Genomic DNA, 11,031 nt, shown 5'->3' with positions numbered 1-11,031 from the left:
TTTATTTCTTTATTTCATTGATTTTATTTCGTTGATTTTACTTTACATATATACGGAGTAATTATCTAATTCTATCTATGTAATTTACCCATCTAGTCTATATCTATAATTTTATCTATAATTTTAGATAATACGAATAATAATAAATAAATATTACAGAGTGTATATATATATAAATTAAATAAATTAATTCACCGTATTACCCCCTTTCTCTTCTCTAACAGCTTTTACACACACAACACCTACACACATCATCCAAGATCCATCACAGATATAAGACATATATAATCAAACCCTAGATATTATTCTGAACTCGAAATTGACTTTTTTATTCCTATATTGTTTACGTCAATCGTTATCTTCCATTACAGGTAATTTAATTGTAATTTATAAACATTTGCTCCAGTATTTTAATTTTACGTTTTTCTTTATTAATCCTACGTGTCTAGGGTTTTGGATTGTGATTTGTGCATTTTTTTTCATGCAAGGATTAATTAGTTATATTAACATTCTTCTGGACTGGAATTGATGTATTTTTGACTTAATTTTGCTTATTTTGACTTTAATTTCAGTTTGTCAGGGTTTTGCTAATTTATTGGATCTGTTTGTTTGTTTATTGTGTTAAATTGATGATATTGATTAATGTGTGATACTTTTTGTGCAAAATTTCAGATCATTGGTTAGTTGGATTCTGTTTGGATCAAATATTGTGTTCTGATATAAACCGAAATGATTTCGAAATCGTACGCTAATTTGTTAGATCTAGCAAATGGAAATTTTCCTGTAATGGAAGAACCTAGAAGAAAGATGATGATTCCTAGAACAATGACTGTACCTGGTGTGCTAACTGAGCTTGATGATGATGATGATCAAGCTCATAGCGTATCATCTGATGCACCTTCAACAGTTTTAGCCGATAGGTTAATCGTTGTAGCCAATCAATTACCAATAAAAGCTACTCGTACAATCAATGATAAGACAAAAGAATCATCATGGAGTTTTAGTTGGGACGAGAATTCGTTGTATAAACATATTAAAGATGGTTTACCAGAAGAAATGGAAGTTATTTATGTAGGATCACTTAAGGCTGAAATTGATGTTAATGAACAAGATGAAGTTTCACAGGTCTTGTTAGAAAGGTTTAAATGTGTACCTGCTTTTATCCCTAATGATATTTTGGAGAAGTATTATAACGGGTTCTGTAAGCAGCATTTATGGCCTTTGTTTCATTATAGGTTACCGTTTTCAGCTAGTCATGGTGGTCGGTTTGACCGGTCTTTATGGGAAGCGTACGTGTCTGCAAACAAGATATTTTCACAAAAAGTGATTGAAGTAATTAATCCCGATGATGATTACGTTTGGATTCATGATTATCATCTAATGGTGTTACCTACGTTTTTGAGAAGACATTTTAATAGGTTAAGAATGGGTTTTTTTCTACATAGCCCGTTCCCGTCTTCAGAGATTTATAGAACTTTACCCGTACGAGAAGAGATTTTGAAGGCACTTTTGAATGCTGATTTACTCGGGTTTCACACGTTTGACTACGCGCGACATTTTTTGTCGTGTTGTAGTAGAATGCTTGGTTTGGAGTACCAATCGAAACGAGGGTACATTGGGTTGGAATATTATGGGCGAACGATCGGGATCAAGATTATGCCTAGTGGTATTCACATGGGACAAATGGAGTCCGTGTTGAAGCAATCGGATAAAGAATTTAAAGTTCGTGAACTCGAACAACAATTCGAAGGGAAAACGGTTTTGCTTGGTGTTGATGATTTGGATACGTTTAAAGGTGTAAACTTGAAGGTTTTAGCAATGGAACAAATGCTTAAATTACATCCTAGTTTGCTCGGGGATGCAGTTTTGGTACAAATCTTGAATCCCGCTCGTGGTAAAGGGCGACACGTGGAGGAAATAGAAGCCGAGATTAGGACTTGCACCGCAAGAATTAATCAAGAATTAGGAAAACCGGGATACACGCCTATTGTACTTATTGATAAACCACTTAGTTTAACCGAAAAAGCTGCGTATTACACTATATCGGAAGCTGCAGTTGTAACCGCTATAAGAGACGGTATGAATTTAACACCGTATGAATACGTTGTGTGTAGACAAGGGATTTCGGGTTCAGATGGGTCTAATTCGCCCCAAAAAAGTATGTTAGTGGTGTCTGAATTTGTGGGGTGTTCGCCTTCTTTAAGTGGGGCGATACGGGTCAACCCGTGGAATGTTGAAGCAACCGCTGAAGCCATGTACGAAGCTATATCCGTTTCGGATCTTGAAAAACAGATGCGTCATGAAAAGCATTATAAATATGTTAGTAGTCATGATGTGGCGTATTGGTCACGTAGTTTTTTTCAAGATTTAGAGAGGACTTGTGTTGACCACTTCAGACGTAGGTGTTGGGGAATAGGATTGAGCTTTGGGTTTAGGGTTGTAGCCCTTGACCCGATGTTTAGAAAGTTGACCAGTGATGGGATTATGGATGCTTACTTACGTGCTAAAAATAGAGCCATTTTATTGGACTATGATGGTACTGTAAATCCACAAGCATCGATAAATAAATTTCCAAGTGCACGTGTTATCTCGATTATCAACAGATTATGCAATGATCCTAATAATACGGTGTTTGTGGTTAGTGGACGTGGTAAAGAAGATCTCGCTAAATGGTTTTCTCCATGTGAGAAACTAGGAATTGCAGCTGAACACGGCTTCTTTTTAAGGTATGATGTTTTTATCTTTCTGCACAGACTTCATTACATAAACCATTGTTCTAAAAACTGATCAATCCCTGATTTAGTCGGTTGATGTGTCAAAATCAGATTTGTTGGATTTGGTTGGTGAAAATTGGTTAAAGTTAAAATTGGTAGAACATTTTAATATGAATATAAATATAAACTAGAATTTTAGAGTAGTTGAACAAATTAACGATTTTTTTTTTCAAACACTTTTGTTAAAGTTTATGTATATGTTTATGATTTTCTTCTATATTTACACATGTGGTTTTGAAACTTTTATCTAAATGTATAAAAAGAATAATCCGATTAATCCCCGAGTTGCCGATTACTCCCTCCATAGTCGGTGACCGTGTACTCCCCGAGTAGCGAGTTTTGCATCCTTGACATAAACATATACGTGCGCATTTAGTAATTCATAAATGCTAAAATTAACTATTTGATACAGGTGGCCTGGTTCTAAAGAATGGGAAACATGTGCACAAAATTCTACTTTTGGATGGATGCAAATGGCAGAACCTGTTATGAGACTATATAAAGAATCTACAGATGGTTCTTACATTGAACAGAAAGAAAGTGCATTGGTTTGGCACTTTCAAGATGCTGATACGAGTTTTGGGTCGGCACAGGCTAAGGAAATGCTGGACCATCTTGAAAGTGTACTTGCTAATGAACCGGTTGTTGTAAAAAGTGGTCAATACATTGTCGAAGTAAAACCACAGGTATCACATTTATACTGTTAATCAATACATACATTTAGTTATTATATTATAAAAGACTAAAAATATCTGATATTTAGTTATTATATTATAAAAGACTAAAAGTAGAATGCATAATTAAAAGGTGGTTACTATTGTAGGGTGTGACAAAAGGTTTAGTTGCAGAGAAGATATTTACATCAATGTACAAGGATAAAAAACAGGCTGATTTTGTACTTTGTGTTGGAGACGATAGAAGCGATGAAGACATGTTTGTAATGATTGGCGATTCAATAAAAGAAGGCATAATCTCCCACAATAAATCAGTGTTTGCTTGCACAGTTGGTCAAAAACCGAGCAGAGCCGAGTACTATTTGGATGACACAGTAGAAGTTATAAACATGCTTGAAAATCTTGCAGACATTTCAGTATCGGATCAGTCTGAAGAAGATTCTGGAAGCTCGTCTTGAGCTTTTTTCCATTTCTCTGCTTTGGTTCTTGCTGGGGTTGACTTTTCTCGGTCAATATTTAAAGGGGGAGTTTGTACATTTTGATCCAGAAAGCAAGGGGCAAAGAAGGGTTTTTTTATTATTATTTTTTGAATAGGTTACAAAGGAAGTTTGTTTTGTTCTTTCTCTATTGGAGACATGGAAGATTGTTTTAAAAGGGGGCAATTATTGGTACATTGTGGACATAAACAAGGGGCAGCGTTGTTTAAATGTGAATGTTTTTCTTTGTTTGTGTCTGATTGAACATATGAACTCTTTGATGTAAATCATGATAGAGTTCACCTTATTACAGTTCTCCTATGGTTACTTTTGTGACATGTCTTGTTGGAAAGGGCAAAGTAGTAAGTTGGCTGACTGGTTTATATTGTTTACAATTATTGCTTATAGATAAGATATTTACGGAAACGTCATAATCTTGATGGTGTACCTTCCACCATTTACTGCTGCCATCACCACCCACCATCAAAAAGATACCAGGCCACCTGGGCGTTATCAGCCCATTTATGGGCCCAAGTCAGAGACCCAAATTCCACAACAAAAAGCCACTAAAGATTGAACATTTCGGTCCGTGAAAGTTGTGTATACGTTTACGTATCTGTAGTGGTGACCCCTCTCAGCTGAAAAGATGAAGCTTTTAGATGTTGTATGGGTAAAATGTAAATAGGTAGAAATTCAATTCCTCGAGAACTTGAATTTGAAATTGAATCCCATGCCCAAGTTTATCAAGTTTAAAATTTCGATTGTACGTCAAATCAATGCTCATACAGAATGAAACACAGTGTGTAACTTCTGGTTAAGCCTCAAGCAAGTACATATATGGACATCTGTATAATAAATAGGGTGTCAAGTAAACTTGAATTGAAGTGATAGTACAAGAAAGTAAGTATAAGTTTCCCTTTGATGATTCCGTGAACGCATTGCACACCGTTATTAATCCACTTCAACTTTAATGTATGTGCTACTTCCTGTTCGGTGGCGGTATGTTTTCACTCTTTCACGTAATATCGGAAGTTCAATTTCTTTTTTCCACTGTACAATTTTGTATGTGATTTTGAATATAAAAAGGAGATTTTTACACACAGAGACCATGTCAGAAGGCGATTTCAAATCTAGACGTACAGACAGTCCGAATTGATAATTCTTCTGGCGGTTCCGGCGGTACCCACTCATCGTTTGACACGTGTAATTGAATACCGCTGGTCCCACATTTCGGTGTGTATACAGACAGTGATTTGGGCGGGAGAAATAGCATCGGCGGTACCGCCGGAATGGTTTAATTCGACAGGCGGTACCAGCGGTAAGTTTTGAATTTTCGATTTTCTTGCTAGCTTAATTTAAACCTGATAGCTAGTATAATTTCATTTTTTTTTTTGCTAAAAAACGATTACTATTAAAAGGCTAAATCATCACAAGATGAAGATACCGAACAAGCATACAACGAATAGACGGAGGGCTCGAAACTAGAGAACGCGACCCTACCCGCTATCTAAACACGAGCCACACCAAACTATGGATAAGAAACGACAAACGACACAACCTACCTACGAATAAGAAACGACACAACAAGAACCAACCAAACAAACAAGTCACCCCGCCTTAACGAGTAGCTTTCTTCATCTTCCCGTCAATGGTCTCCCGATCTATCCTTTTACCGTTACGATTAACAATTTTGTAGGTCAAGGAGTTTATTTCATGTTGAAATTTGTATGTTGTTCCCCATTTATTGTTATACCAAAAAAGGAGTTTATTGTTCCAAGTTGCTGGGTATGAATGTTTTTGTGATAACCCAAATCTCTGAACAATTTCATACCATGTCTAAAGAAGCTTAGTATGGTAGCCAACTTTTGTGAACAGGTACCATCACATGGGAAAGCTGGCATGTTTATCAGATGTAAAAACGGTTGTCCTTGGTGTAAATAGACCCCATTTAAACTACTATATTATGTTCTTTTTTTTATGCAAACTCCTTATATGAAATTTTGAAATATTACAAAGAAAGAAAAAAAGGATAACAAAACATGTTTTGGTTGGCCTGAAGCTGTTTAGACCACATTTTGTTACTTATTCTCCATAATTAGTGTCTTAAATGTTGGAGTATGATACAAATACAAAGTGAGCGGAAGCATTTTTAAAACTTTACAAAATCATACTCTTCCACAGATCATTGTACAAAACTTTAGTAAACAAAACAAATTAATGAAACCGAATAAGAAGAGGTTAGATTAAAACCTTTGTAGCCTTCTGAAGATCGAATTTGAAAAACCCAAAGAAGAGTTCCTCTAAACGGTAGACACCCAAAGTTCCAACCTTGCTTCGATCTATACCTTCTACTTAACGGATCTTTTCTTCTTTCTTATTTCCACCAAAACCGAACCCAATTATATATTTCAAGTATTTTGGTTACTTGAAAATGAGAAAGAGAAAAATAGCATTTTTGTATGTGTGTTTTGTATCTTTAACATAACATTTCCAATACCAAGACTTGGTATTATATATTACATAATTGATACAATAATACATCTAATACAAATATAATAAATAAAGATTTGGGAAGATTTGCAAAATCAAATCTTTATATAAAATAAGATTTACAAAATCAAATCATATTTTATAAATCAAATCAAATCTTATATCTTATATAAAATATGATTTGCAAAATTTAATCAAATCTCTACATATTTAGATTTGTAAGTATATGTATACACATAAAAAAAACTTATTTAATTTATTAAACCATTAACTAATGATTAATAAATTAATTTTCGATTAGAAGGTATATCAAACAATTTACGATTGGCCTTTATGTGTGACCGAATAGGATAAATGAACTTTTATTATTTAATGTCATGGGCATATCTTCGGAATATATGTACCACGGTAAAACCACGGTCGAACCGTAGCCAACCCGAGAACATATTTCCAACATTAAACAGTATTACAAAATCCACCACCGCTGGTACACTACGACTAGGGTTGATTTGCAATGAATGGAAGGGTAAAAAAACACAATTACTAAACTTGGTGAAGCAGCTAGCACAAAAACCAAGAAATCAAATTCCTACCACCGGTCGAATTATTGAATTCCGACGATACCGCCGAAGCCTTTATCCCGCCCAAACTATCTGGCTGTATAGATTGACGACTTGTGGGACCAGCGGTAGTCAATTACACGTGTCGTTCGATGTGTGGTTACCGCTACAACCGCCGGATGAATTACCAATTCCGGCAGTCCGTACGTCTAGAAATGAAATTTTACGACATCGTCTCTGTCAGTAAATTTCTCTATAAAAAGACTTAAGCCCTACTATATTTCTTCGAAAACCCACGTATAAAATTACGAAGTTTTTAAAAATAGCCTTAAGGGCTTTTAAGATTTTAAGACATACTTTAATTACTTGTACTTTTTTTTTTTTTTTTTGGCCGAAAAAAGGATATCATTATATTCATAACTTGGTTCATTCATCACAATGATGAAAAAAAACCTATTACAAAGAGAGTACAAAAGAAAGAACATCGGCAGCCAAACTAAGAGAAATATGAATCATATTGAATAACATAAAAGACCGGGATTTAAAACTCATACATATGAATGATGACCATAACACATCTTGAACGTAGAGGCCCATAAAAACACCTTGAGCTTGATTTGACGAACGATGGAGGCCCAACAAGTGTAGTTGTCATTTTAGATGAAGACGTTTCTTGCTACCCAATTAGCCCAAAGAGTAGCCGGACCAAAACGAAGTGGCATGTTGGGCTGTTAAACAGAAGATGTTAAATTCGGCCCAAGCACTAAAAGGATGCAGTAGGTGGTCTCCGTTGACAAGGCTAGCCAAATGACGATGCAAACAAATCAATTGAAGTGACCACCTAACCATCAAGATGAAGAAAAAGAATGCTTTTGCAAGTATACATCCAAAGAGATGAAAAGTTTAGGTTCAAACTGTCACTGCCTTAAAAAACTCGTACTCTTCTTACAACTGAAGAACGCGCTAAACTAGTTTATAGTTTATAGATTACAACAAAATAAAGATTAAAACCCAAATAAACCTAGTTCACTGGCCTTCTCCTTTTCAAATGTCTCAAAGTACTGATAAATGATGGTAACCGCAAGTAGTATTCCAGTACCAGACCCTATGGCTCCCATAAAATCTGCCAAAACCGTCAATGCACCAATGCACATTCCTCCAAATGCAGCTGCAGTTGGGATGTATCGGTTCAGTTCCTTCTGAAGGTTCGAGTCACGATGACCTGGCATCACCATTTGTTGCTCCTGCAAATTCCAAATTTTGGTTAGAAACTGAGACACTACAAGTGACATATACTACACTTTTAGAGAACAGGGCACATGCTTAATGTATAAAACATGCAATCATACAGTAAGCTTAATGATACTCTGAGTAAGTATTATTACCTTAAGTTGCTTGGCAACATCTTTTGCTGAAGATCCTGAAACTTCAATCCATGTTTTTGAGAACAGGGCGCATGCTGTTAGCATGAACACCAGGTAGAATAGTGCATGGAAGGGATTGGCTGCCATGTCAGCTAAGCTGGTATTGCAAAAAAAGGGTTTCAGGAATTAGATCAGGTACATTAATGTATATAACATCATATTAAAAAAAAAAAAAAAAAAAAAAAAAAAAAAAAAAAAAAAAAAAAATTGAATGCAATCGATATATCATGAGAACTGAAATCATATGAGACATTCAGAAGAGAAGGATTTAATTACCTTGAAGGTGCAGTAACATAGTATGCAAGGCCACCAACAGGGACTGATTGACCCGAGTATTCAGACTCCTTCCACTTCCCCAATAAGTTGACCAAAAAATTCCCACTGTACCTTCTGTGCAGCAACTGAAAATGAAAAATGATGTCAGCATTTAATACCATTCAAATTGACAAATACACTTTAATTTAACTAGTGATAATACAATATTTATACCTGAGAGATAAAATAAAGGTTGGATACAAGTGCAGATTGAAGAATAATAGGCATGTTGGAAGTATAAAACAACTTGATCGGGTAAGAACCTTGCTGCCCACGAGCATTCTTAGATCTCACAGGCAAAACAACACGGAACCCTTGGAAGTATATAACAATAAGGAAGATCAACACAGTAGCAAGCAAATTAGTCACATTAGGCAGATTTTGCCGATAGAAAGCTTCCCGTAGCGCTCTAACTTTATCCGACCTAGTAATTAGAAGATGAAACAATGCAATGACTGCACCCTCAAACTCAGCACCACGTCCACTGTTGATAGTTGTTGGGCTGAATGCTTTCCAGATTATGCTTTCACTGCATGATCAATACATATGTTAGTTCAAGAATAATAATAGTCAGGACGTAACAAAAAATAAATAAATATATTGTTGGCTTACCAGATATTGGTAGCTATGAACAATGAAATTCCAGAACCTAGACCATAACCCTTTTGAAGAAGTTCATCAAGACAAATTACAATGATTCCAGCAAAACAGAGCTGAACAATGATAAGAATTGCATTTCCAACACCAAGTAGACCAACACTTCCGTACATTCCTGAAAGAACGTACGCAACGGCTTCACCAACTGCGATCAAGATACCCAACAATTTCTGAGCACCATTTCTGAAAGAAAAAAAAAAATCACAAGTTCAAACATTTAGTAATAAAGATTGTATATATAAGACAATAAGCATAGCATTGTACAAATAATAAATAAACTTGTAGAGAACAAGATGATTACAATAGTGCACGATCTTCACGAACATTGTTGTCAACTTCAATGATTTTTGACCCAGCTAAGAGCTGCATAACCAATCCAGAAGTCACAATTGGGGTAATACCAAGTTCCATAACAGTACCACGGTTCGAGGCGAGGATAACACGCATCCAGTAGAAAGGATCTGCACCAGTTGTAGAATGAATGCCATACAAAGGAAGCTGACTGCACACCAGAAAAATGAAAAGAGAGATCACAGTGTATATGACCTTCTCTCTGAATGGAACCTTCCTATCTGCACTCTGCACTTCTGGCAGAAACGATAGAAACGGTCTGACCAGATGCAACACTCTAAAACCACCTCCCATTTTAACCAATCAAAATCGAAAATTCGCAACTAATCTGTTTCATATCACAAAAATAACTGTAAGTAAAAAGCAAACAACTATCATCATTTCCATAATTTTCATCGAATAATTATCATCTATTATCTAATATAATTTTAATGAATAAAATCTTCATTATTCAAAATTTCAACACAAAACCTCCAAATCTATAATATACATCGACATGCAAATCATCCACATATTTATACACATCTATATATGTAGCTAATTATAGCTTCATTAGCTTAAAGATACTTGATCGATCTCAAATACCAAATCAAATGCATTGATACAACATGCATTAATATTAATATATATATTCTTAGATCCAGAAAATAGAATGAGTAAAATTAAACACGAACAATATACGTAGATATGTATATCAAATTACGAACAAAAATGAACAATTGTAGATCTCAATTGAACAATACAACATACATCGAGTGATATAATTGATGAATTCAAATATCGTAATCCATTTATCAAAATTAAAGGCTATTAGAGTTAGATAGTATCACATACATAAATATATCAGCTGAATACGATGAAAATAGATTGAGAGCTTACGCAATTTGAGTTGCAGAATACTTTTGATTATGAATTAATTTGGGGATCGAGTCCTAGGGCTTATAAAGTACGAAGATACAAGTTTTGGATCTGAACGGAACACTCTTTCGGATACAGCAAGTAAAGTTACGAAAACCACCCTTGATGTTTATTCAAATATGTAAAAGATGTCCATGTAGTTTTTATTATTACATTTAGTTCTTTATAATCAACAACTATTGCCAACTAACGAACATTCCACCATAATTGAAATTGAAAATTCAATTTAATTTAAATGATAGTAGTATACGATATTCACACACATAGGGTTTTGTAAATATTCATTTTTAGTATAAAAAATATAAGGTTTCAATCATATCTCATTTAATTTAAATGCTTTGTAATTTAGTTTTATTCAAGTACATATAACAAAAAATAGATAAAATAGGTTA

The 11,031-nt window shown here is 34.7% G+C and overlaps 2 protein-coding genes across 3 annotated transcripts; one reads left to right on the top strand and one right to left on the bottom strand.

The window, feature by feature from the left end:
* Positions 1–221: 221 nt before the first annotated feature.
* Positions 222–4,231, top strand: LOC139902791 (probable alpha,alpha-trehalose-phosphate synthase [UDP-forming] 7). Its single transcript, XM_071885405.1, has 4 exons — positions 222–371; positions 673–2,726; positions 3,187–3,460; positions 3,598–4,231. Exons 2-4 carry the CDS (start codon positions 730–732, stop codon positions 3,904–3,906), a joined length of 2,580 nt encoding a protein of 859 aa, XP_071741506.1. The 5' UTR covers positions 222–371; positions 673–729; the 3' UTR covers positions 3,907–4,231.
* Positions 4,232–7,830: 3,599 nt separating this feature from the next.
* On the bottom strand, positions 7,831–10,671 carry LOC139897336 (uncharacterized). Of its 2 annotated transcripts, none has more exons than XM_071880036.1 (7): positions 10,601–10,671; positions 9,672–10,049; positions 9,326–9,553; positions 8,888–9,242; positions 8,675–8,799; positions 8,360–8,495; positions 7,831–8,218 (listed from the first exon to the last, which is right to left on the bottom strand). In XM_071880036.1, the coding sequence occupies exons 2-7, from the start codon at positions 10,013–10,015 to the stop codon at positions 7,979–7,981; spliced, it is 1,428 nt and encodes a 475-aa protein (XP_071736137.1). In that variant the 5' UTR covers positions 10,016–10,049; positions 10,601–10,671; the 3' UTR covers positions 7,831–7,978. The 2 variants fall into 2 exon arrangements, with proteins under 2 accessions (XP_071736137.1, XP_071736138.1); XM_071880037.1 differs by having other exon boundaries at positions 10,556–10,670.
* Between the last annotated feature and the right edge of the window lie 360 nt (positions 10,672–11,031).

This window comes from Rutidosis leptorrhynchoides, chromosome 3, assembly GCF_046630445.1.
Source record: "Rutidosis leptorrhynchoides isolate AG116_Rl617_1_P2 chromosome 3, CSIRO_AGI_Rlap_v1, whole genome shotgun sequence".
NCBI classification, from domain to species: domain Eukaryota; kingdom Viridiplantae; phylum Streptophyta; class Magnoliopsida; order Asterales; family Asteraceae; genus Rutidosis; species Rutidosis leptorrhynchoides.
This window is presented reverse-complemented; position numbering and strand designations above follow the sequence as displayed.

Bases quoted from the DNA above. Each gene is read 5' to 3' on its own strand.
- LOC139897336 (XM_071880036.1), bottom strand. From the start codon at position 10,015: ATGGGAGGTGGTTTTAGAGTGTTGCATCTGGTCAGACCGTTTCTATCG. The intron at 8,496-8,674 runs GTAATTAAATCC...TTGCAATACCAG, and splicing joins TATGTTACTGCACCTTCAAG to CTTAGCTGACATGGCAGCCA. The intron at 8,219-8,359 runs GTAATAATACTT...TGGAATTTGCAG, and splicing joins ATGTTGCCAAGCAACTTAAG to GAGCAACAAATGGTGATGCC.
- LOC139902791 (XM_071885405.1), top strand. From the start codon at position 730: ATGATTTCGAAATCGTACGCTAATTTGTTAGATCTAGCAAATGGAAAT. The intron at 2,727-3,186 runs GTATGATGTTTT...TATTTGATACAG, and splicing joins GAACACGGCTTCTTTTTAAG to GTGGCCTGGTTCTAAAGAAT. The intron at 3,461-3,597 runs GTATCACATTTA...TTACTATTGTAG, and splicing joins TTGTCGAAGTAAAACCACAG to GGTGTGACAAAAGGTTTAGT.